The sequence below is a fragment of the Apus apus genome, chromosome 1 (genome assembly GCF_020740795.1).
Source record: "Apus apus isolate bApuApu2 chromosome 1, bApuApu2.pri.cur, whole genome shotgun sequence".
In the NCBI taxonomy this organism is placed as follows: domain Eukaryota; kingdom Metazoa; phylum Chordata; class Aves; order Apodiformes; family Apodidae; genus Apus; species Apus apus.
Window position 1 is genome coordinate 67,155,999 of NC_067282.1, and position 25,375 is coordinate 67,181,373.

The following is a 25,375-nucleotide window of genomic DNA, read 5'->3' on the forward strand; positions in this document are numbered from 1 at the left end:
CTTTCAGTCTTCCTGTCACAACCTATGGGCAACCCAACAATTAGCAAGACATAATGGTACCACCTGATTACAATGCATAGATCTGGGTGATCACACCCAGATGACACCTTTGTATGTCATGAACTTCTAAATAACCTGCCTTTCCATTTATTCCTGTCTGTGGCAGGGAAGACCACTACATCCATCTCCTTTCCTAGAATTTCAGAGGACTTTACAGTTCTGACAGCACTTTTGTTTATCTTTTCTCCTCTTGACAATTTTTTTCCTGGCAACTTCAGCTCAGTTGCACAGTTCTTGCTGCAATCCTGCTAGTGCCACTGATGTTTGTCTTAGTGGATGAAGAGAGGGCTGAACAGGATTATGAAGGCTGAACACACGAAGAGGAGCTTACCTGAGGGATGACAAGTTATGGACTTGCTCTGGTTCCCTGCTGGGTGGAACATAACACAGGTTGCATTAGTCATGCTGGTGTTGTGGGCCGTGAACTTGCTGAGAACAGTCACTGTCCCATTGCCATGGCTTTCTTCCTTGGGGGTGGAGTTGCCCCCTGGGACCCACCAGACCCAGGCAGCCGGCTTCCCTGCTGCTGCCTCGCACACGTGGCTCCCGTGGCCATCACAGTACAGGCTCAGCCTGGGGGGGACTGAAAGGCATCAGGAAGGGGAGATACATGGAGTTAGTTTGCAGCTGCTGGGATCGGGTGCTCTTGTTCTCTACCCAAAATGAACACAGGGAAAAGACAAGAACATGGTTAGAGGTGCCTTCCCATTGCAACAACGTGGGCCAAAGTCACAAGAGACAAAGGTTGTGCCTCTTTTTTTCTTTTGGATAACTCTCCCCCATCCAGGTGAGTTTCCACAGCCATCTACCATCAGAGGCAGTATCCTTGGATATTGCAGTAGGGAATCATCCCAAAGACAGGACTGAATTAGACTTATGTCCTAAGCAGCCATCATACATGTGGTATAAAATGTACCAGAAAGCCAGCACAAGAGGAAATGTGTCTGCTTCTACTGTCTGGATAAGAACATCCCATATTGAACAGGATATCTCAGCACTTGGAAGTATTACTCTCACATGCTTTAGTGCTCTTAATGTAATAATGGTGGATTCTATGGGATAACAGGATGGGTAGGCAGGATTCTCTTTTAGTATATTGGAAATTGCTTCACACATCTCATCTCTAAATAGACAGTGGAAAAGGGAGTAGCAGAAAGGAGATCAGTTTTGGGAAACAAGGAGAAGGGAGACACAGCACAATGCATAACACTTTATCCCAGCAAGAAAGCTCCTCGTCTTACTGCCTGCTTTCCCAGGTGCAGTGGGAGAGGAGCTTTGTAAGTCCAGGCCCAGACATGGTCCTTTGGAGAACTGTAAAATGAGGAAGGAGTCTCTTACCCAGCACACTCAGGAGGTATGTCGTGGGGAAATTCCCATCTACTGTTACTACTTCACAGGTGTAATTTCCCTCATGGGCAATACCCACTTGCCGTATCTCAAGGGCAGGATCCCAGTCTGGTCTGGATTTCCAGTTCATGCTGTCACTGCAGTTTGTTCTGTCTGTCTTGTTGTGATCAGCTCTGTATCCCAAGGTGCAGGGGCCTCCAACCTTGGGGCTTATTTTCCATGCTACCCAGGCTATATTCGATTTGTGTGGGCAGATAAGCACAGGGCTCTTACCTATGGTCACTGACACTCTCTTGAACTCTGAAGGAGAGAAAGAAGGAAAAGGATGTCTGAAAAGGTGCCCAGGGATGTCACTCACAGCCTTGGAGTTCTGCTCTGTGCTTCCCAGAGTAATACCTGCACTGTTACAGGCCAGGGTATTACCTCCCTCTGCAAGGTCCTCTCTCCCTAGGACAGTGGACAAATAACAAAACCATGAAGCAGAGTCTGAATGAGCTACAGTGCCCATCTCTACGTGCAGATCTTTCAAGTTGCTTTTCCCTCAACATCACTGTCCAGTACAGCAGAAAAAAATGAATGTTTGAAGCCATTCAGCCCACTTTTTTTCTGGATTTAAGCAGCCCTCCTAATCAGGTCAAGCACAATTCCTGCCCTGCCACTCCAAAGCTTATATAAACCAGTTTCCCTGGCCTGAGAGAATGCAATTGTAGAGGAATATAACATTTAACTGGAAAGAAAACACATTCCTGTTTGCTGTTAGATGCAGAGATCCCTGAGAGACTTAAGTTTACTTCCCTGTTACCTGCCTTACCTGTCATAACAAAAACAAACAAGAAAAACAATAATTTGTGTAATTAATGTAGGGTAGGGAGGAGAAAGTTATAGCTGCATTTTCAGATCCCACATTTTTGGAATTAGCTTTTCCAAATATTTAACTGAATTTGGAAAGGGGAAAGAACATTCCCATTAAGTCTTATTAAAACCTCCATCTGAATCTAGTGTTGTAAAATCCCAGTATACTTCATTTGTCAGGATAAGTCACCAATACTTAAGAGTAAAGCTTGATAAGGTGCTCAGACTGATTGGAAAAACTCCCATCAAACAGGTTTTTAATAAATCTGTTAGTTATCATGAAAAATAATCATACTTTAAGAAAATTATTATCAAATAATTGAAAAGTTCAAGTTCAACATCTTGTTGGTTGACAACTGAAAAAATCTAGTTGCATCTAGAAATGTTCGGATTTGCAGGATATTGCTTTTCAATCAAAAATCCCCTTTAGCAATTTGTAAAGGCCCATTGCCCTAGATTTCTTTCCCAAAGAAGAATTGAGTAAACATCACTCTGACATACTTCCTTTTCTTCCTCTGCCCTTAATAGAGAGTTGGTACTAAAGTACAGTCAGAATTCTGTACCTCCAGCTCCTGTGACCACAGTGATGGTGAGCAGAACAACAGTGCACATGGTCTTCCTGGCAGCTTTCAAAGTAGCTCTTGTGCTTGTGAGTGATGTAGGCTTCTTGCACCATCCAGCTTGCTGTGAGCTCCCCATCATCCTCTGCCAGTGATCCTCAGCAGCCAAAGTCACTGCTCTTCCTCTGCTCCTGAGGGCCCCACAGTGCAGCTACAAAGAGGTGATGGTTCTTCTTCCTAGCACGGAGCTTTCTGTGCTGAGAATTACTGAGCAGAGAGGAAATGGTGTTGGTGTTTGCTTTCTGACCATTGGCTTTCTCTATAGCCTTATTGTGGGAAGACAAGCTCCATAGCAGCACTTGCACAAAGCCTAAGCAGTGTGGTTTTTTCATCTGGTTCTGATCTCACAGTGAGAATTTCATCACTAAAAACTGGAGGAAGGATATTCTCAGCTTACTCCTTATAGGATGCTCACCATATTCCAAAAAATCTCTTAACACAAATTCCTCTTCCTCCCCACTCTATCCTTCCCCACACACCTAACAGCCTAAGACCTTTCTCTAAAAGGCATGGGCAATCACTTCTCCCCTGCAGAGAGGGCAGGTACATTGTACATTTGTATTGTAGCTCTGTTTCTCTGCTAAAAAGTACACTTACAGACAGTTAGGTCAAGGTTGCTTTTTTTGTACCACTGCTTTGTTTGTTTTTCAAACTGGTCTGGTACTATGTTTCCACCATGCATACACAAGTGAACACTGAAGTTTGTTCCAGTGGTGAGCTGCAGGATTTTGTTTAGAGCCAAATTTTCTAAAGGTCATTTTGCAAACACTTTCAGACAGCTACCTGCACCTTGATCAATGCAGCTTCAGCTTCAGTGCTGTGTGGTTTGGTGGTTAAGTGCAACAATCATTTCTCATGTTTAGAGGCAGGTCCAAGATGCAAAGATCACGTTTTCATCCCTACAGTGTGAGACACGCCACAGTTCCAGCCATAAAGTCTGTGGGTGACATAGCTCAGCACTAAATGGCAGAGGGTGCAAGAAATAATGGTCTAAATCATGAAAATATTAAGCTTTCAGGGTCCTAATCACTTGGGATTTAATTGGGAATGATGCATCCAGACACCTGGAAGAATCTATAGTCATTTTAGAAAACAAGAGAGGAAAACTGATAAATGTAAAGGGAAAGTTCCTTACAGCATGTGATGCAACCTTGTCCAGTTGTCTTTAGGGTGAGACCTAAAGTTTTGGGTGTGTTTTTTTCTGCTAAATATTCTCCTTGTTCTCTGACAGTGAAGGTGATGGCTGGAAAATCATGGTTGTGTTTCTTTAATTAGCCTTTTGATTTTTGAATCTTTGGGTCACGGTCTGGCCACAGCACAGCAACTTATTGCATGACTGTGAGGACTGGAAAGATTGTGTATGGGTGACTTGGTAAAGGGCGGGATTGATGGGTGTGTTTTATTTTTGGCAGCCCAAGCTCCCACTCTGATGCTAGAGCTGGAACCAGACAGCATGGTAATACTGTGGCAAGACCAGCACTGTTGTGCCCCAGGCAGCTGATCCACACAACTGAGCTGTTGGACCTGGTGGTTCTCCAGCCACCTCCAGCACTGGAGCAGGTTTTAAGTGTCCTTCAGTGCTAAGGGGCCCTGTATGTACATCACACCTCTAGCAGGGGGACCCAGCCTCCTCCCCTCCAGTTGCTGATGTACTAAGCGCTGGTTTCAGCTACCCTCCCGGGAGTTTCAGAGCATGCCGCTAATTAGTTGCTCAATGGTTATTAGTGGCTCAGCCCTTGAGAGAGTACAGTTTTGGCTTCATGCTGCTGCTGCTGTGCAGTCCCCCTCTGAGGCTCTTTGTCAGGGCCCACCTTCTAGCTGCGCTTTCCATCTCCTGGTCAAAGCAAGTAACAACGTTTGCCTTGAAAAGTTACTGGTTTTGTTTTGCTGTATCATGTTCAAAACATATTACTTTCAGGGATGTTAATTGTTGCTTTTTAGTATTAGAGGGGCAAGTTTTGTTAAACCTTCAGGTGGAACATTTCTAATTTCTGAACTAGGAAATTTCCTTTTGGTAGTGAGGAGGAAGGCATTTGCTGATGCTATTACTGGAATTATAAATTATAAAATCAGGACTTTGCCTGCACCAGAAATGCTTTGGGGACAGAACATTAGAGAATACTGTAACCTGAGCCAATGTATTGTAGGTCTGCAAGGGACAGAACAAGACCATCCCCACCAGCTCTTAAAACAGAAATCACAGAACTATGGCCTATGTGAGCTATCAGTACCCCTGAACTGTGCTGTGTGATGGCCTTGAGATGCTAAGCCCACAAAAACTTAATTGTGCTGAAAAAGGGCAATCTCAAAGTGATGAGGTAACAAGATGACATTTCTAGATTATTATTTTAAACAAAACAAAGGTATGCTGTGGGATCTAAGCCATGTGACACTAGGTGCTCGCATACAACTGGTACTTTGCTTGGAAATTTGTAGCAGGAAATATATTGTTTGGGCCTGTTTGGTTTGTTGGGTTTTTTTCTTTGACACTGCACTGTTTTACAAAGCAGGCTTAAATGCTGATATTTTACCAGCTCTGCCCACAGCAACCTGCCATTTGCAGTCTCTGTACAGTCTGCCCACATAAAACCTAGACTGCAGTTTGGCCCAGAGAAGAAAAAACTCAACAAAAAACCAACACCTTCCACTGAAATGCACAGTTCTGATCTTCTGATTTGCTAAAATTAGAAGTATTCCAAAAGCCCTATGCCATTTTAATTTGTTCCTGTCACCTGCGTAAGTACTATTCCTGTAAAAAGTGACACTTAATTAGTGGCTGGGGCACAAGCCTGTGAACTGGGCACCTCTGTCCACATCATCACACCTGCAGATGTACTGTTAAATGGCCCGGTTGGTTTTTCTGCTATCTCTGGCCAGCTGTGCTGGGAATGATGTGCTGGAGAACAAATGCCTGGTAAGGGTAACTACTGTAGGGGTTATTTCAACAGGCAAGTCTGCTGCCAGCAGCAGTGAGCTGTGTGCGATGTTGAGGTAAAAATACCTAAGAACACTTCCTCTGTTTTGCATGTCACAGTGCAGCACAGAAATGTGGAAAACTGCCTGCTGGAGTGTTTACAAGCATCACCACCAACCAGTGTGCTTTTTCTATTCTAGATTCACCACACATTTCCATTAAATTTGGTTTCTGTGTTACCTCTAAAGAAACTCAAGCAGTGTTCCTGAAGTAATTCTTGAAATGTTTATTCTTCTGCTGCTTTTTTTTTTTTCTTCTTTCTCCATTTACCCACAGTTATTTGCATCACTAGGGGTGACAGGAGAGAGGCCTGCTCTGTACATTTCACACTGGTTTGGAAACACATGGTGGTCACAGACTTATTTGGGAGCACCCTGCTAAGCACGCACAGCTCGTGATTGTGGTCTGTCTTGAGCCGCACGCATTTGAGCACTGCCTGGCTGCAAAACAAAGGAGACGTCAAGAGGCCTTAATTTATAGGACTGAGGTAGAATACAGGCTTGTTTCCCCCTAGGTTTCCACTCACCAATAAATGCTTCACGGAGCCTACATTTAAGAAGCAGCTTATGCTTTCCAGCGAAAGGTTGCCTGGCTACAGACGATTTTCAGGTAACTCTGAGAAACACGCGTGTTGCTGGCTGGCCTGGTCTTAAGAGGACAGAAGTTCCCTCCCTTACCGCTTCGGAACCGGGCTCAGCGCCAGGCTAGACGGGTCCTGCCTGGCCTGGCCAGCTCTTCCATTTCTCCTCATTAAAACCGCCCAGCCTGACAGGGCCTTAAAGAGAGAGGGCTGTGAACAAAGCCAGCTCTCCCCAGCACCCTCACGCTCGCCGGCGTCTCAGGCGGAACATCAGAGCAGCTCCCGGAAGGCTGCCTAGCACGGCGCGGACCGAGGCCCCAACGCCTTCCGGGGCCGGGCCGGGCCGGGCCGGGCTGGGCTGGGCTCCCTCCCCGCCCCCAGCCCCGCCGCCTTCCGGGGCCGGCCCGGACCCCCCCCAGCCCCGCCGCGATGCCGCTGCCGCGGGCAGGCCGCTCGCCGCCGGCGCTGGCCGCTCTCTCGCAGGTGCTGCGGCTGGAGCGGAGCCGCCGGGCCGGCTTGGTGTTCCCGCTGCGGAAGCTGGAGCGCTCTCTGGCTCCCGGCGTCGACACGGGGCGGTTCCGTCTCTTCCAGCCCGGCTTGGCCGCCCTGCAGCGCGCCGAGGCCTTCTTCAGGTCCGGCCGCCAACACCCCATCGCCTACGTGAGCTCGGCCGTCCGCATGGCCCACGCCCCGCCGCCCGCCCTGCCCGAGGTCAGCCCGCCCCGGCCCCGGCCCCGGCCCCGGCCCTGCGGGGACAGCGGCTGCCGAGCCCCCGGGGAGGTGGGGAGGGGTGGGAATGCTGAACGCTCCCTCAGGCTCTGCCGCTACAGGTGTGCTTCATCGGCCGCAGCAACGTGGGGAAGTCGTCTTTGATCCGGGCCTTGTTTTCGCTGTCTCCAGAAGTGGAGGTCAGAGTGTCCAAAACGCCGGTGAGTGAGACGTGTTTCGCTTCCCTCCCGCTTGGTCAGCAGCTGGTTCCGGCCCAGAGGACAGGGCAGGAGGAGAGAAGCTCTTGGGTCACTGGAAGCAGCTGCTTGCTCACACCTAGTGCTGGCCTTGCTCTTCAGCCAGGGCAGGCACCTGTGCCAGACAGGAGTTGTACAAGGCGAGCAGACAGGATGTAAAGATCTTGTAAGGACAGAGCCACATAGGATTGCTACCAGGAGACTAGACAGCTTAAAACAACAGTAGCGTTTTTGCAGCCTTCTTAGGAGGCTGGGGGGGAGCGGGGATCTCCTTGTCCACTGCCTAAAGCAACTTTTTAATACCACTCCCTTCCTTCATCTTGCCTCAATCCTCTCCCCCAGGGCCACACCAAGAAGATTAATTTCTTCAAAGTAGGGAAGTACTTTACTGTGGTGGACATGCCAGGATACGGCTACCGTGCCCCGCAAGACTTCGTGGAGATGGTGGAGGCCTATCTGCAGGAGCGGCACAAGTAAGGGACTTCAGTACCTCCACAGAGCAAAGGCAGACACTTCTGTCCAGTGTCATGTCATTAGGTGAAAAAACGCAGGAGGGGGAGATACTCCTAGGGGTAGTATTGATTAGTTCTGATGTAATTTCACTGGGAATCTCTGTGGTGTCATTCATTCATGCTCAGACAGGTCAAAACAGCAGAAAAGATTGAGAAGCTGCTCCATGCTGACCTTCAGCTTCTATACGTGGCATTTCTTGGCTCCTTCTATCTCCATATCCTGTGTTACTTGTTCTTGCTTATGAATTTGGAAGTAGCAGGACGGGCGTGAAATAACGGCAGTGATTACTCTTGCTTGTATTTCTGTCAGCTTGAAGAGGACTTTTCTATTAGTTGATGGTGTAGTAGGACTCCAGAGAACAGATCATACAGCAGTAGAGATGCTGGAAGAGTTTGGGATTCCTTACGTGGTAGGTAATGCTTCTTTATTGTGTTGGTTATAAGCTACAGGTAATCTATAAGGGTACGTTCTCTCTACCTGATCTTCCGCAAGTTGTCGTGCCTAAATAGTAATCTCCCTTTCCCTTTATTGTTAATAAAATAGGCCTAAAATGTGTGAGGGGGGCAAGTGGGATTCAAGGGATTTTTTGCTTGATTTATTGAATAGACACTTTTTTTTTCAGTGCTCAGCTTGAGGAGTTTGAAAAGGTCTACTCCTTATGCAGGCTCTAGAAGCATTTCAGTGAACTGTATTATAGCATTTTTTCCCCAGTATATGAGCCAGAGCTTTCAGCCTGCCTTGCAGAATGGTCCAGGACTCTTAAAATGTTCAGGCTAGCAGCAAAATAATCTTATTGTCCCCTTTTAATCCTCCCTTTCTGGATCCATGCAGATGGTGTTAACAAAAATTGACCGAGCTTCCAGGGGACTGTTGTTAAAGAACGTACTGGAGATCCAGGATTTCATAAAGGAAAAAACTCAGGGGTGCTTTCCTCAGCTATTTCTGGTCAGGTAAAGCTCTTGTCCATTGCCGCTGTTTCCTTTTAGGTGATGATTTGCACCACAGCAAACTACCTGTCTGCTGTAGAAGTGGCCCTTCTCTCTGCCCCAAGGATGGAGGGTGCTGGGCTGCTGGTGGGGTAACGCCTATCATCTTCTTCCCTCTCCCTTGCCAATGAGTGAAGTTCAGCTTTCAAGGCTGCTTCTTCCTTTGGCCTTTCTCTGAGGGGGGCAGCAGTCCCTATGCTGCCTGCTGATGGGCTTTGCCATTTTATTTGGAGTGGTGTTAACAGCAGCAAGCTGAAACTGTTTGATGACATAGCTGAAGTGCTTACCAAGGCTGCACTGTGCTGTGGGACATCTAACTTAATACAACCAGGGTTTGTCGGTATTGCTCTAGGACAACAGCAGCCTCTGGCACTAATCATCCACACCTTTGTTTTCACAGTTCTGTAGAGTATTCAGGCATTCACTTGCTAAGGTGTTTTGTAGCCCATGTTACTGGAAACCTGCCTACTGTAGAAGCCAGCTGAAAAGATTGGCTCCTGATCTGCTTGACTTGTCCAGAACAAAAGGTACCAAAACCAGAGGTCTGGATTTTTGTTGTAAATAACCTGAGGTACTAGAATTTGTTTTTGGATAAACTTGTAGAAAAATTTGGATAAATTAATATTTGTGAGACTAAGCCTTTTAGTTAATGAATTCATCAATGAGTGAATCCAGGTTATTATAAAACTATTTTATAAAACCTGTATGACTGTACTAAGGAGAGAAAAAACAAGAGACTCTCCAAAGATAAACTTAAGTTTTAATGCAACATTTCCTCTCACTCCAGCTAAATGTTCAGAAAGCTACCACTGCATGCTGAAGCTGTGCTGTATTTAGGACACCAGAGATAGACTACTAGTCTCATTAATAAAAAGGCACTTAGTTAAGAAAAGGAAAACTAAAGCCCTAACATTAAGCAAAGTGTACTTGCCTGGTTGAATAGAATGATACACAGAGGTTTACTTCTCTCAGCTTATGTAGTGGGGGCCAAAAACCAGCATCTGTGCAACCTGCCTGCTCTAAGGCAGTCAAGTGGAAATAGCCAACGTGTTGTCTGTGAAGGTGTGTTCATGACTTCTTGTGGTTTACTTCTCTAACTCTTCTCCATTGTGCATTCAACAGGTGCAGCATGATGGCACACCTTGCTTGCGTACCCCAAGTTGTCCTGTTCCAGGTAGTTGAAGGGAGAAACATCTTTAGTGGGGTCTACTTTTTGATCACTGTTGGCTTGAAACAGAATGGAATAAAAGACTGATGTCCAGGGGAGCTCTTTCCTTCAGTACTTCATCATCAACCAGTGCTGCATCCACCTGCTGTGTTAAATCCAGCATCAAGTTCTGCTGCTGCACTCGGATGAATTGCCAGAGGTGACACATTGTCCTTTATCTGTTCTACCCCAGCAGCTGAAGCACAACACTGATGTCCCAAACTCTTCAAGAGCGTTGTAGTAGCTCACAGAACTGCGTCCCACAGCAGCTGTATCTGGCTAAGAGCACCTGAAACTGTCCAGTTACAGGTACAGAATTGGAAAAAAGGGCTGTCATCAGCTGCAGCAGTTGTACAGGAGAACTTAGCTGGAGAACTCAGACCAGCTACTAAGTGCCTGTATCAAACTCTGTCAGTCTTGTCATGTCTTAACATTGCCAAATGTGGGTATGTGGTTGTCAAAGTTACTTAAGTGTTTAAATCTCAAGAAGGGGCAAATCTTTTGTGAACCACTCTCAGGGTGACAAGGTGGTATTTCTAGTGTTTTCTTTCATTATGGAATTTCCTGTAACTCTTATACTAGATATTAGGTGAGGTGTGTTTTCAGCATACACGTAAGAAGTGGGGGTGTGAGGAATGGAGTAAGAAGATCTGGATCTCTAGCTTCCGTATCTTAGCAGAGATCAAACTTGGAATGCTCTTAATATTTTACCTCTAATCCCAGAATGCTCCAGAGCAAACTAGCCCATGGGATGCTTGATCCTAGGGCAAAGTGCAGTAGTTTCTTGACAGTTGGAACAGGTGCAAGTGAACACTTCAGGAATAATGTTTTCTTAGTATCTTAAAACCAGGGTCTTCGAAAAGTATCAGTCTTGCCAAGGCTGTCATTTCCAAGGTCTCAGTCTTGACTGAAGAGCCTCTGAAAATAAGCCTGCATATGTGAAGAAAGTGCAGTTCTGTTTTTAGTCCCCTTCAGAACAAAACCCCTTATAGTGTGAGAAAGTATTTTATTAATCACTTAAATACATTAATACAATATGTCTGGTAAATCCATTTGTATAAAAAGCACTTTGAAATGGCAGCAGATTGTGAATTGGACCCCATGATCCTTGTGTGTGTGTACAGTTGCCTTGAGGTGACCTTAGTGGAAGCCACATGGAGCTAGGCCATACATTTTCTTACAGCTGTGCTAGAAACAGCAGGCACAGCCTTATCCTGAAGAACAAGCTTCACCTCTGGCCATATCTGGTTTTTCTGCTGTGTTGGCCAAAAAATCTTCATTCACAAATGCTTCAGATACTGGAATAACTCTTGCATTGTGCTCAGCCATCTGCAGGAGATAATGCCACAGTTTGTTACACACAGATCAGTGCTCCTGGGACAGGTAAGATAGTAAATTTCTGAGCATCCTGATCTAGAGGTGTCCCTGCCCATGGCATGGAATGAGAGGATCTTAAAGGCAGGTCCCTTCCAACCCTAGCCATTCTATGATTAAAACTTACATTTAAGTGCCTTCATGGGAACATGCTTTGGGTAAACAGGCATCTGACACACTAGTAGATTTCCTTGCCAAGTTTTTAAGGAACTGGCTGTGTTGCTGACTGAGGAATTGTACTTTCTTAGGCCTGGGACACACAGAGTCTCCCTTTCTTTTCCCCTACTCATTGCTCATTGGTGGGCCTGGCAGCACACTGAAGCAGCAGAGATCACTTCAGTTTTAAATGCTTTTAATGTCTTAAATTGTTTGCAGTACATACACCATGCTACAGGCACCCAGCATTGCTTTGTAAAGCTCTGCCTCTTCTGCAGCTGTTACTTACAGAACTGATACTGAATACAGGCTTCTAAGGAAAAGGATTTTACCTTGTGCATCTTGTCTGGTCTTTCAGCAGCACTTTCTCCTCTTTCTTCCTCTACAATGTCTGATCTAGTCTGTCACCATAACCCCAGCCCTACAAAGCCAGTATTTTGGCCATATTCTTGCAACAGTCCCCTAGAGTCACTATAGTGTAAAAGGCATTTTAGTAGGGACCTTGTCCAGCTACTACGTAAATAATGCTATTAATATTAATGAAGCAACCTAAGCAGCTATCTTGGCTTATTTTAAAAAGCAAAGGTTTTTTTCATAGCAGATAGACATTTCAGAATTAGCCTCTCTGAGGCATTTACACAGAGAGGCAACATGCAATAAAGACAGAAAGAGCTCTGGTTTACTGTCACTCTGAAGCTTGTTTCAATATTGGCTTCTTTCACTCCTGTCTAAAGTCTTGTTCCTCAGGCTCAGCATTGTTTTCATCCTGTGCTCAGAATTTGGATGTATTAGTAGCTCTTTGGTACCACACGAAACAAAGTTTGGATGCCAAAGAGAACATGCCAAGGGTTGAATACAGACAATTCATTTTCCATTAAGTGGGATGGCTGCCGATGAGAAGCAGGATGCTGCTACCTCAGCTATCAAAGTTTCTGGCAAGAGAGGAACCAGAATTCTAGTAGCAGCTATGGTTTCCAGTCTTTATCACTGGCTAATCCTACTCAAGCTTGAGATTACTACCTGCTTATCCCAGCTATAACGTGATACTGTATTTTACAGAGAAGCTGCAGCTTTTTCTGTGCAAGCAGGGACAAACCCAGGGAGACGTATAGCTTTTTACATTGCTTCCCTGCTTAAATGTTTTGGAAACTGAGTAAGACCAGAACCCATCTACAAAAAGAGGCAAAGGAGGGAGGAATAAATTGTGGCTTTTTTCCTGTGCTACAAACTGGGCACACAATGAGGAAAGGAACAGAAATAAAAACAAACTGATCTTACGTTACATCCCAAAGTAAAAACTAACAGATGATAAATTGAAAGTCATGACTTACCTCTACAGCCAGCCTCTCCATAATGTACTACAGCAAGTCCTGCAAATTCCTTTTATTCTGATGCATTTACAGCCATTTCATATCTAAAACGACCACCAATAAAAGGTAAACTAAGCAGCCGTTCCTTAACCTGCACAAGTGACTTCAACACTGGGCTTGGTAACTGCCAATTTGATCTAAGAACTAGCCACAGCATTAAGCCTGTGTGCACAGATTGATTTTAACACTGTCCCAAACACTTGTTAAATACTTGATCTCTAACTACTTCAGATATAACTAGTCTACTTTTAAGCATATAAGTTCAGAAGACTGCTTTGCTCAATAAGGTAATTACTGAGCAGCCATGAACTGTTTAGTTAAATATACAGCAGATTTTTTCAGGGAAGTTAGTTCACATTTTTGTATTTTAATAATCTACAGTGGCATTTGTGCACCTTGTGGCACATTTAAAAAATTTATACGAGACAATAAATCCGCGACTTGCACAGAGGTAGCTACTTAAACCAGTATTTTCTTTGAAAAACTTTGAGAATGATGGAGAACATATTATGCCAATAATAAGGCAGGGTGAGGGGCAGGGAATAAATCTTAGCACTCTTCTTGCTAATGCTGTTCCCCAAGAAGTTTTTCTCCACCAGCTGAATGATGAATACAGCACTGCTGGACTGCTGCCGCTGATAGAAGCACCAAATGTGGTGTCTTGGGATGGCACCAGCCCTGAGATCCCTCAGGGAAAGCAATTTAGACTCAGCCACCGAAAGGTGCTGTGCTCACCTCTTTCGAATTCATTCCTTGGGATCCTTCAGTGCTTCATCAAAACTCAGAATCTACTCTCCGGTATGTTTTTGTTTCTCCAGTGTCTGCACCTCAGCTTTTCCTTCTTTTTCAGCCTCCTAAAGAAGAACGTTTGTTCAAATTTAGCGAGGCATTTATTACCCTAGAAGAGTGAGCCTCCTGCTGGAGACATAATGGATTTTCCTGGAAATTTTTTTCTAAAAGCAAAACCTGACACAGGCACAAGAAACTTGTGTTTCTCAGCAAAACTATCTTAACAACTAACAACAACGTTTAAAAGATGGAAGCTATTGCACGCTTTGGAAATATTATTTAACAGGACAAAACAAATGCATTCAGATCAAGACCCATGTAGCTTCAGTAGGACTTCAGAACCACAACTGCCTTTGTGCTCAAACACGATAAAAAACATTGCACTGATATTTAGAGATTTTTTTTCTTCCAAAAAAAATAAAAATAATAATAATGTGGGAAACCTGGTATTCAGCCCCCAAATACAAGAGACATTTCAGAAATTCCAGAAACTCATGATGGAAAAAATAAAAGCAAGGAATAATACCAATCATCTGCAAACCTTGGGAAAGAATTGGTACATAGATCTGTAAATAAGGCAAGCACAACGACAGTCTGCACACCCTCAGAAGGTGCTGCTGACATCTTTGGCCCGTAACAGCCATGGTTCAGGTGGCCAAAACATTTACAACATTTGGGATAAAAGAATAGTTCTGGACAACTTTTGAAGACCATTCCAATAGAAAAATACTGCTTTTACTCCCTCCTTAGTGGCTCCCCAATGTGACTCCCAAGGCATGACGAGGGCATTTGTTCTAAATCTAGTACTCTAAAGGAGTGGTTCGAGTTCACTTCACCAGCAATATTAAGAGTACAGTAAGCCACTTTAAAAGAATGCAATAAAAACAAGATTTTTTTTTTTTTTTTTTTTTACAGTATAAGACTTTTCGTTGCTAAAGCTCCAGACATTAAGAAACGCTAACAGGTGTCCAAGCTGATGAGGATGAATCTTGTCCAACCCTTAGCTGTCAAATTGCAAAGAAACGCTGCTCTTGCAGGTCTGGGAGGGAACTTAAACACACATACAGGCTAAAAGGCAAGATGCACGCACAGGCCCTTCTTTCACAGCCCAGCTGGAAAGAGCACTACTGAAGGAACCGCTCTGTGCCCAGTTCCTTCGCCTGCACCTCCCCCGAGCTTCCCTTGCGCACCCGCTCGAGGCTGGAAGCCCGAAGCGCGCCTCCCTTCGTGGAGCTGCCGCCAGGAGCCAGACGGGACACGGGAAAGGACTCGGGGGGCGCGCTGTGCTGGCCCTTTGGGGCCAGGGGAAGTCATCCCCAGCCGCGCCCGCCCCACGCAGCGAGGGACCGGCCGCCCGCAGCCGGGGACCCCCGCGCACCAGCGCCGACCCCCGCCCCGAACTCGCGGCGCCGAACCACAAGCCCTCCCGGCCCCGCGCTCCATGGGGCGGGCTGTCACGGACCGCCGGCCCCCCGACCCCGGCAGGGCCGCCGGGCCCCGCCGCCCGCAGAGCAGCCCCCTCCGCGGCGGGACCCGCGCTCCGCGGCGCCCGGGCCGCCCCAACCGCCGCCGCGCTGGGCAGGGCCGGCCAGCCCGGGAGAGCCCGGGGGCCCCGCCGGCACCGAGCGCCCCGCGGCAGCCCCCGCCATGCCGGGCCGGCGAGGGGCGGGGCGGCGGAAGCGGAAGCCCGGCCCGCGGCCCCCGGGAGCGGCGGCGGCCATGGCAGACGAGGAGGAGGACGTGCCGGTGAGGGAGGCGGGAGGACGGCAGGGCCCGCGCGGCAGCCGCGGCTGGGCGGCCCGTCCTGTGCCCCGGGGCGGGCGGGGGCCCGGGGCTCGCCCCCGGGCTGGGGGGAGGGCAGCGGGAAGGGGTGTCCGCCCCGCCCCGCCGCGGGCGCTGAGCGCGGCCTCTCCTTCGCTCTGCCCGCCTAGTTTGAAGAAGACGCGGAAGAAGCCGGAGGGGGCCTGGACGGCGGGCAAGGCAGGAGGAAGAGGCTGTTCTCCAAAGAACGTGAGTCGAGCCGGGCCAGAAAGCCCTGCCTGGGCTCCCGGCGGCTGCGAGGGCGATGTCCCGCCCCAAAGGCGGCTGAGGCTACCGAGGAGGCAGCCGTGGAGGCCCAGGCCTCACGCTTTCCTCAGCAAAACAGCGGCTTTCGTTCTGTGCCCTCGCTGAAAGGGCTACAAGCCGTGGTGTAGACACCCCCCCTCCAAAAAAAACCAAACCAAACACAACCAAAAAAGTACTGCTGGTGCACCAGCCGAACCTAACTGTGCCACTCACGCTGCCAGTGTTCAGCACTTGGCGGGCTAGATGCACGTTTAAAGAGCCTGCCATCAGGTGGGCTTTCCTGCATGCACAGCATTAGGCTTTGGCTAATAACCTGCCTGCTTATTTCTGATACATCTGCTCAAGAATTGTCCTGCCCAGCAGACACATGCACCTGGGGCACGAATGTCTAGGCTGCTGAGCTCTAACCAGATGTGTTGTTGACAGTGCTGGAGGGGTGAAAGAAGCCTCACACAGAGTGTTTCTTTCTGCAGTAAGATGCATGATGTATGGATTTGGGGATGACCAGAACCCTTACACAGAATCAGTGGACATTCTCGAGGACCTGGTAATAGAGTTTATCACAGAAATGGTAAGTCAGCTCTAGACAGCATGGTCAAAACACCCTCATTAATACTTTCTTTAGAAAGGCTGGCCTTGCCTTCCCTCACCAAAATGCCCTGAACTGTCCTGTGATACAGGTACCTCACATTGCTTCCAAGTTCTGCCTGATGCTGTTTGTCTCCAAGCACTCTGCAGGCTGGGGGTCCCACATATAATCTGGCTTTAGTTTTGATGCCACTACTGTTGTGTGTACATGGGGGTATGTGCTGAGTGGGACAGTGACAGGCAGCTGGGCACAGCAGAGCAATGTAAGTCTGTGGTTTTCTGGGAAATTCTCTGGTGACAGGGATGATGCTGCCCAGATCCTGCAACTGCTTACTCTTTGATTATAAAATCAGGGGAAGTAAGAGTCAAATTGACTGCTTAGAAAAATGAAGGGTCCAAGGAACCCTGCTGACTTTCCTCTTCTCAACAGACACACAAGGCCATGTCAATCGGACGGCAGGGTCGTGTACAGGTTGAGGACATTGTCTTTCTCATCCGCAAGGACCCCCGGAAGTTTGCCAGAGTTAAAGACCTCCTAACTATGAACGAAGAACTGAAACGAGCCAGAAAGGCCTTTGATGAAGCGAACTACGGATCTTGATTCTGTGTGTAGGCTGCACTGGGGCATTACTTGGGCACCTGCTGCCCAAGAGGAAGGAACATCGTGTTGTTTGGAGGGGTTATTCAGGATGGAGGTCACTGCTGGGGTGTCTGCCCTCGGTCCCAGCCTTTTCTGAAAAGTACTCAAGCAGCTTAATGTTATCTGACTGTATGTGGCATACTTATGTATGTTTATACCATTTTATGGAATGAGAAAAGAGCTCTAAAGATTTTGGTAATGGCAGAAAGTCTGTCTGAAGTAGGCCTCTGTTGAATCACATATTGAGAGGGCTAATGCTGGGTGATTCTCTACAAGTATTTCAGTTATCACTAGGTATTCCCACAGTGGGAGACCTAGAAAATAGATCCTAATTAACTGGACAAAGTTTTCAAAGGCAAACTACTATGGAAGTTTTGCTCTTAGCTTGGTGTATGCTCTATGAATAAAACATTTTAAGTTTGTGCCCACTCTTCGTAACTAAACTTACCTTGACTAATTCACGTGAAGTGCATAATAGAGATTTTTTAGCACTTAATTGGCTAGGAAGGTTATTTTTTTCTTCTGTCCCAGTGGGCAGAGCTCTCTCGTTTTCCACCAATATTAAGCTTCAGAAAGGGAACTTAACTGATTTACTTGCACATACAGCCCATTAGGCAGGTGCTCTACAATAAAGCAGATTCCTGTTCTTCATTCTGAGACTTTTTTTTCTTAGTATTTCCTGGTGATCTTGAGATTAGTTACAAGCAAGAGCCTGGCAGAAAGCACTAGACACATGGCTTGTTCCAACATTACTTCAGTAGTACATCTTGCTCCGTGCCTTACATAGCCAAGCAGGCAGAATTTACTTGAATTAAAAAGATTTCAGAGCAGTGAGAGATGTTGACCAGTCAGGTGTTTACAGTTGCAGGCCACAGCTGTGCTTTTCCCTATTTCTGGAGCAGCTCAGAGGCAATAGGTGCAGTTAGCACCCTATCTCAGGACAAGGTTATTAAATGCTGAACAGCAGTAATACTGGAAGACAGGGCTGTCCTCTATACAATCAGCACAGAAGAAAGTGTGTAAGACTACTTCCTTGGCAAAGTGGCAGCAAGTCTTTTGTTCTAAGCAGCAGCAGCAAGTGGTCAGCTGCAGCCTTCTGCAGTAGATGGTAGCTCTTCGCAATGTGGATTTGACTGCAGCACTTAAGATGTGATCCAGCGATAGAGAAGGCACATGGAGTTTCTTCTCAAAGTCTAACTGAAAGGTGTCCCTAGGCAAGGCTAGATAAAAGGATGAAAACCATTCAGCTGTTTGGAATATATTTTTATAGAATAGAATGGTTTGGGTTGGAAGGGACCTTAAAGATCATCTAGTTCCAACCCCCCTGCATGGGCAGGGACACCTCCCACTAGACCAGGCCCCATCCAACCTGGCGTTGAACACTTGCAGGGAGGGGACATCCACAACCTCCCTGGACAACCTGTTCCAATGCCTCACCACCCTTACACTAAAGAATTTCTTCCTCCTGTCTAACCTAAGTCTCCCCTCTTCCAGTTTTGATCCATTACCCCTTGTCTTCTCGCTACAAGCCCTTGTAAAATGTCCCTCCCCAGCTTTCCTGTAGCCCCTTCAGGTACTGGAAGGCTGCTATAACATCTCCCCAGCGCCTTCTCCAGGCTGAACAGCCCCAACTGCCTGAGCCTGTCTTCACAGGAGAGGTGCTCAAGCCCTCTGATCATCTTCCTGGCCCTCCTCTGGACTCAGTCCTGGAGCTCCATGTACTTCTTACACTGAGGGCTCCAGAACATTCCATTAAAAAAAAAAAAAAAAAAAAAAAAGCTGTTCTACAGAATAGTATAGTTTAATAGTTGCTACTTTTGTGGCAGGATTCAGAGTCTGAGTTACCAAGACACCACTAGGGTTTTGAGGGTTTTACTTAAGAAAAAGTAATTTGAATGACTTGACCTCTTTCCTCCTTGCATGTCCCAAGGTCAGACACCCATTGCTGCAAAAATAGAATCAATGTCCATGTTCTCAGTAGCTTCTTTCCACACAGGGCCAGGGCTTCCTTCCTGCAGCAGCTGCTTAGGGGTCCCCACTGCGCTTAGTTTGACAGAGGCTGCATCAGCATTGGAACATCCTTCCCAACTCAGAGGCCCATCCTGGTAAGCTGGAAGGAGGGGTGATGCACTGTTCTCACAGACCCCAAAAAACTCAGCAGGTTTTTGCCGAACAGTCTCTGGAGTTCTCCTCTTCAGTCTCACAGATGATTTGATCCACCTTCGGCTGAACCTTGCCCCAAGACACTGCCTTGGCCAGCGTGTGTTTTGTGACCCGTACAGGAGGCATTTGCAGACAGATGTTTTGACACAGCAGAGTTTTTTCTTCAAGCTTAAAGGGAGGAAGGTGCACAAAATGTCATTTTATCAGGTGCTAAAGTGTTATTTCATTTGGGGTATGGAGAGATTTGGTTATTGGCCTTCTCTGCCATTTTCCTTGTCATCCCAAGGAGATACAACAGCACCTTGTAGCCAAGCCATTCTGAAGAAAGATAACACCCCTTGCGTCAGATAATCATTACCATTAAACATGCATGTAATTTAAGTTGTATTTTCACCCTCCTTCTTAGGTATTTGTGCATTTGTTAGCCTTTAAAATCCTTTCAGATGACTGAAGCTAAGCAGATGTTCATGCCAGAGATTCCAGCGACATGAACTAGTGATCCCATTTGATTAAAAAGAATGGCTTAGACGACCGTGTTTCTCCACACTAGCAAAATGTATCAAAATGTAGTATCAGATCCAGAAACCCCACACCCGTGCAAAATTACCTGCATCCTTGAGCCTCCACATGGTGCAGCCGGTTGCTTTTCAACAACTTGTTACGCAGAAAATAGGCTTCTGATTTGAATTTGTTGCCTTTGCACCACACAATAGCTTTTCTGAGTGCCTCTGACAGTTCCCCAAATGATGTAGCTGTTTGGACCATCTGTAGAAGATGTCCAGCATGCTGAGATTTTGCTATATGAGAGGAAAGTGATGCTGACTTCGTTTTATAAGGTGTTGATGAGATACTCACACCCTGAAACAAAGAGTAACAGCAATAGTTAGCCCTTAAAAAAAAACACAGCATGCCTTTATCATCTCTGCTGGAGAGGAGCAGTGGACTGAGGTTTTTGTGAGAACATTCCTTACTTTCTAGGGAGAAATTGGAAGAGCAGTCTTCTTTTGTGGAATATAAAAAGAAGCAGCAGGTAATTAGAATTTGTATTCCTGTATGCTACTGACTTGCTCTCTGGTCTTTTCACTTGACACACCAATAAATGCTCAAATTCATAAGCAGATAAGTAGTGATTTTCAAGTGCAAAGCTTTTACACCAGCTTGGGTTGTCAGACAAGCAAAAATAAGTCAGGGAAAAGGGACATTTTCAATCAGGGATATCATGTTTGGAGTGTTAGGGTCCTTAAAGTTGAAAAAAATTAACGTGTAAAATGGTGCCGTACAAACCTGTTGTGTTAGAGGTCTGGATGGTCTAAGTAAGCTCTTCACATCAGACATCAGGTGCTTCCCTACAGAGAGGAGAATTCCCATTAGGAAGTAAAGACAGTTTAAGTCTTCGCACAGACATGGCAGTGGTTTGCCCTGCTGAGCTCCCAGATCTCCTGCCATCTCCGCAGGCTCACACCTGTGCTCAGCATTTCCAGGTAAACTCAAGGGGTCCCTGCTCATCTCGCATGGCAGCTGGCAGGGGATGAAGAGGATGCAGAAATTTACAGATGGCTGCAAAGGAGAACTTACTGGGTAAAAGCTTCATGCGCACACCTGGATGCCTGCAGTCACTGGCCATAGCTGTGACTGCAGACGAAGGCTTGGGCACAGCCCACAAGCAGCAAGCACAGGATAGCTGCATCCTGTAGGTACAACCATGGCCTTGTACAGACAGCAGACAGTGCTCTTAGCTTCCCTCCCTGTCCTTAGGCTCCATCTATACAGAGGCAGGAAAATACAAATCACTATTTACAGGATCTGTACACTGCCTTCATTACCTGCTTCTCTTCAGGGTGTAGCATGTTTAAAAAAAAAACCCCAAATGCCTCACAATACAGCTTTTATCCACAGGTTTATAATGGCAAGGGTATATGCAGTGTTCACCTCCTCTTCCAAGGCCAGCAGAGGGGGGTTTGTACTAGAACCACACTCTGTGGGTAGCAGAAGCTACAGCTGTTAGTCAGAAATTGCAGCCAGTCAGAAACTGAGGTGTCAAGAGACAAGTAGCAACGTGGCACAAGGCTTTACCTCTGCTGGTCACCAGAACTGGCTCTCCGATGTCTGCAGGGCATGGGATGCCATAGTTTTTCACAGCACTCATGCATGTTGCAACATTTCTCTTTTTCCCCACCTTGGACACTTCCTCTACCCTTGCTGGGAAGAGCTTCTTCAGCCAGCCTTTAGGCTTTTTTGTTGTAAGCATTCTAGCCTTTTTCTTCTTCGGCTCAATAGAGACATTAACTCCAAGGAAGTTGCTGATATCAGAAGGGAAGGTAAACCCCTTGATATAAGACATCTGTTGGGTCTCAGACACAAGATGAAGTGATGTTGACAATATGCCATACAAGGAAGCGAGGCTCTGCAACACACACCTGTACTGAATCCTGAGGAGAGAAAACAGAAAAGTATGGAATCTCCTCTAGCAAAACCTTGTGCCCTCTGAACTACCTTCAGCTCAAGCAGAAGAGCTGATGGAAGAGAATCCAAGCTGTCCTTTCCCTTTTCCCCCCTCAATACAAGCTTATCTCTCTACATTCCAGCACTGTGCTTTCCTTAACATTAGTCTGAGCATTAAGGAACTGTTTAAGATCAGAGCATAAGAGTGACTTGACTAGTAAATCCCTGACCAGGACCCCCTCCATTTCCCTAGAACTTTCTGGAGTGCTGCACCTGGAACTCAGCATGTTCCCACCCAAATCATTTGGCAAGTGGTGTTCCCCCAAAAGCAGTACACACCAACTTAGCAGAATACTGCTAGCAGATTCCTTTTGCCAAAGACATTTTACTGAGCTCTACACAACACTGTTACTCCTGCAGCTACAGACAGCAGTAGCAGTACCTTCTCCGTGTTGCTCTGCCATACGGAGAGAGAGAACACCGATTTGCTGGAAAACTCAGCAGTTATTATAGAACAACTTTACCCCAGCCTTTCCATTTCAGCCTGAGACAGGACTTACTGCCTGCTGCAAAGAGTACCAGATGTTAGTGTTTGTGGCAGGCTGGCTTTAACACTGTGATTGTATTAGTGCTACAAGAAGTCTGGTATGAACCAAGACAAAGCCTTCCAAAACAGCATGTAAAAAGTCTCTTTCCACATACACAACTCTTCAGGTGCTAGAATCAAGTCCTAAATAATGGAGGAACTGCCCTTCTGCTCCCAATTGAATAAAGCTCACTCAGCAGCAAGGCCTAATTAGAAGTCTTTCTTCCTGACAGGCACATCAAACTTTAAGACAGGACTAACTTTGAAATATACAAACCGTAGCCGGCTCAACAACCCCGAAACCACAGTGTTCAAAAGTATGAATTCTTCTGAGCAGAGATGTTTAATGGACAAGCTGAAGATTACACCAGTTAAGGACAGAAAATAAACAGCACATAATGAGACTTGCTGAACACACCAACTAGAGGCAATTCACAAGGCAATAGCCTGGATAATTTTGGAGACAAGTATCCAAACTTTGGGTTGCTCAAGGCTGGAACAGCTGCCAGCCAACAGCCTGAGGTTCCTACATAATAACTCAAAAATAAGTTGTTCGGCTATCAAAGAAACTCCAAGTTGCACATAGGAATTGCACAGTTAAGTCCATCAGCAACACAGGGCCTACAGCAGACCTAGTTTTGGTCTCATGAGGCACTGCTGGTGAACTGTAAGACTGCTTTAATGGTGAAAAAAGGATACATAAAAGCTTTACAGCAACAGTCCAATAGACGTAGTATGAGCTTGCAACCGCCCAATACCTTCAGAGCCACTGTTTCCAGCATAGGCTGGCTGGGAACTAAGCACTCTCCATGGGCTTCGGATTTATTTTTCCTGTGATGACACAAGAATGAAGAGACAGTTATAACCTAGCTCCCCCTCCAGCTCTGCAGACTGAGTTCATGGATATATCCCATATAACATATGGAATCACGAAACTTACTTGGGAATCAGTCCTGCCAGAGTTTCAATGCAGCCCACCAAGTTCATCTTCCACAGGCGCTTCAAGCATTGCTCTACCTAGAATAAATGAAAATTCCTTTGACTGCTGTTTTGAGACACGGGAACGCCTTGGTCTACAAACTGCCACTATACCAAATTACAGCTTCTCCTTATTGGGTTAACAGTACAAACTGAAGATTTGCACGGCAGAACGTTTAGGTATGTTCCTATATCTACACTGTGATGAAAAAGATCCCTTTATCATAGCAATGTGAGTATAAAATGAAGTGACAAAAATGGAGTAGGCCATTGTGAATTGGTGCTGCATGGTTTCTCCTGCAGCATATGATGGCCTTTGATATCGGCTTTCAGGAACAAAAATGCTCAAACAAATCAAGAAAGTAAGAACAATTCCTGTTCTGTTTCAAAACGGTCATTTGGAGATACTGACAAACCCTTGACTGGAAACCCGGGAGGGCGTTCAATTGCCACCTTAAAACAGAAAGAGAGTGCCCCAGGATCATTCTCTTCTCCTCCCACCATTACAACTAGCCGAAAGTCAAATTCCCGTAGCGCTCGCCTACTGGAAGGGATGCGATCGCACCTGCTTCGGGTTTTAGCACGACTGCAAGAGACCCAACACGGGTCGCACGGGGCTGGAGGGGGGAAACGCCGCCGGCTGCACAGAGAGAGGCAGGAAGCCTCCGGAGCCCAGCCGTGAGCAGGGCGACGAAGACGACAAAACCCTGCCTCCTTCCCCCCCGGCCCCCCCACCTCCTCCCGGCGCCGGGCTGCAGGGACCCGCTGCCCGGGGCTGCTCCTCACCTGCCGCAGCGCCAGGTAGGGCCGGTGCCGCAGCAGCCGGCTGTGGTACGCCTGGAGCACGGCGCGCAGGACGCGTCCCTCGGCCTCCAGCCCGGACCCCGACAGCCGCTTGCCGGCCGCCTCGCAGCGCCGCCGCAGCGCCGGCAGCCGCCTCACTGCGGGGGGAAGGCCGCCTCAGCGCCCGCCGCACCGCACGGGCACACGGACACACGGACACACACCCACCCGCCGCAGCTCCCGCCGGCACCGCACGGACACACGGACACACACCCACCGACCCGCCTCAGCGCCCGCCGCACCGCACGGGCACACGGACACACGGACACACACCGACCCACCCACCCGCCTCAGCGCCCGCCGCACCGCACGGGCACACGGACACCGACCCACCCGCCGCAGCTCCCGCCGGCACCGCACGGACACACGGACACACACCCACCGACCCACCCACCCGCCGCACCGCACGGGCACACGGACACACACCCACCGACCCACCCACCCGCCTCAGCGCCCGCCGCACCACACGGACACAGGAACACACACCCACCCACCCACCCACCGCCCCGCCGCAGCGGCCGGCGCCCAGCGCGGCGCTCGGGGGTGACCTAACCCGCCTCCCGCTCCCAGCCCCTGCCGGCCCGGGGACCTGCGGGGTGCGTGGCCGCCAGGGCTACGGTGGCGCTGGCCGCGGGCCACGGCACGTCCAGCCGGTTCCACGGCACATCCGGCCGGTTCCACGCCGGCCCGGGCGCCGCCATCTTCCCGGTGCGCGGGGGGCGGGGGGAAGGCGGGCCGGAGCAAGCCAGCCGGGGCGGGGCGGGGCGGGGCGGGCGCTCCCGGCGGCGGGGCGGGCATCGTGCAGGCCCCGCGTGTGGGCCCAGGGCCTCCCTTCGCCCCGTGTCCCCGCGCGGGTGGGACTCGGTCTGGCTCGGCTGGCAGCGCAGAGCCGCGGGGGGAAGCCCTCCGTGGCCGCGGGGAGCTCCGGGCCTCCCGCCTGGAGGGGCCGAGCCCGGCAGGCCTGGGGCAGGGTGAAGGCCATGGGGCGTGTGGGCTGCTAGAGCCAGCACAGCAGCGCACACACACACACACACCCCCCCAGGTGCAGGGAAGCTGAGTTAACTTCACACCCGTCTCGGTTAGCCTTGGCATTTTGAAGCAGGAAGGGCCTGGCTGCTCCCTGCAGGCACGGGTCCCAGCCCTGGCTGCTGGGCTGCGCCCTGGCCGGGCCAGCGGGGTCAAGGCCAGGCAGGAGTGGGGCCTGCGGTCGGTGCAGGTGCCCCGGGGAGTTGGGTGCTGTCATGTCTTTAGTGCTCCAGGAAGGGTTTCCCGTCG

At 48.2% G+C, this 25,375-nt stretch overlaps 4 protein-coding genes across 9 annotated transcripts in view; 2 read left to right on the forward strand and 2 right to left on the reverse strand.

Moving 5' to 3' along the window:
* Positions 1-6,761, reverse strand: part of CD200R1 (CD200 receptor 1) — a 75,525-nt gene extending 68,764 nt beyond the window's left edge. For 2 of the 5 annotated variants that reach the window (XM_051609781.1, XM_051609734.1), the window contains exons 1-4: positions 6,380-6,761; positions 2,823-3,086; positions 1,804-1,854; positions 1,399-1,707 (exon numbers count right to left, since the gene is read on the reverse strand). In XM_051609781.1, coding sequence (XP_051465741.1) covers positions 1,399-1,707; positions 1,804-1,854; positions 2,823-2,961 — 499 coding nt within the window. In that variant the 5' untranslated portion in view covers positions 2,962-3,086; positions 6,380-6,761. Of the gene's footprint in view, positions 1-391; positions 644-1,398; positions 1,708-1,803; positions 1,855-2,822; positions 3,087-6,379 lie in introns of all 5 variants that reach the window. The other 3 variants (XM_051609772.1, XM_051609743.1, XM_051609753.1) reach the window with 3 other exon arrangements.
* Positions 6,762-6,815: 54 nt separating this feature from the next.
* On the forward strand, positions 6,816-11,960 carry GTPBP8 (GTP binding protein 8 (putative)). Of its 2 annotated transcripts, none has more exons than XM_051635881.1 (7): positions 6,816-7,144; positions 7,264-7,362; positions 7,741-7,871; positions 8,221-8,320; positions 8,743-8,861; positions 9,298-9,424; positions 10,017-11,960. In XM_051635881.1, the coding sequence occupies exons 1-6, from the start codon at positions 6,863-6,865 to the stop codon at positions 9,380-9,382; spliced, it is 816 nt and encodes a 271-aa protein (XP_051491841.1). In that variant the 5' UTR covers positions 6,816-6,862; the 3' UTR covers positions 9,383-9,424; positions 10,017-11,960. The 2 variants fall into 2 exon arrangements, with proteins under 2 accessions (XP_051491841.1, XP_051491833.1); XM_051635873.1 differs by having other exon boundaries at positions 10,020-11,960.
* A 3,527-nt stretch (positions 11,961-15,487) lies between these two features.
* TAF13 (TATA-box binding protein associated factor 13) lies at positions 15,488-17,739 on the forward strand. Its single transcript, XM_051641392.1, has 4 exons — positions 15,488-15,539; positions 15,725-15,803; positions 16,334-16,431; positions 16,879-17,739. The coding sequence occupies exons 1-4, from the start codon at positions 15,513-15,515 to the stop codon at positions 17,047-17,049; spliced, it is 375 nt and encodes a 124-aa protein (XP_051497352.1). The 5' UTR covers positions 15,488-15,512; the 3' UTR covers positions 17,050-17,739.
* Positions 17,740-18,852: 1,113 nt separating this feature from the next.
* Positions 18,853-24,813, reverse strand: NEPRO (nucleolus and neural progenitor protein; the record flags this gene model as incomplete). Its single annotated transcript, XM_051611404.1, has 9 exons — positions 18,853-19,419; positions 19,859-20,109; positions 20,536-20,597; positions 21,325-21,680; positions 22,557-22,634; positions 22,979-23,110; positions 23,220-23,296; positions 24,044-24,198; positions 24,690-24,813. Coding segments are annotated over 9 exons (1,635 nt in total), but the record flags the coding sequence as incomplete, so codon positions are not given.
* Between the last annotated feature and the right edge of the window lie 562 nt (positions 24,814-25,375).

Coding starts and splice junctions, on each gene's coding strand:
- GTPBP8 (XM_051635881.1), top strand. CDS start 6,863: ATGCCGCTGCCGCGGGCAGGCCGCTCGCCGCCGGCGCTGGCCGCTCTC. Junction 8,321..8,742: donor AGTTTGGGATTCCTTACGTG/GTAGGTAATGCT, acceptor GGATCCATGCAG/ATGGTGTTAACAAAAATTGA. Junction 8,862..9,297: donor CCTCAGCTATTTCTGGTCAG/GTAAAGCTCTTG, acceptor TTGTTTTCACAG/TTCTGTAGAGTATTCAGGCA.
- TAF13 (XM_051641392.1), top strand. CDS start 15,513: ATGGCAGACGAGGAGGAGGACGTGCCG. Junction 15,540..15,724: donor ACGAGGAGGAGGACGTGCCG/GTGAGGGAGGCG, acceptor CTGCCCGCCTAG/TTTGAAGAAGACGCGGAAGA. Junction 15,804..16,333: donor GAGGCTGTTCTCCAAAGAAC/GTGAGTCGAGCC, acceptor TTCTTTCTGCAG/TAAGATGCATGATGTATGGA.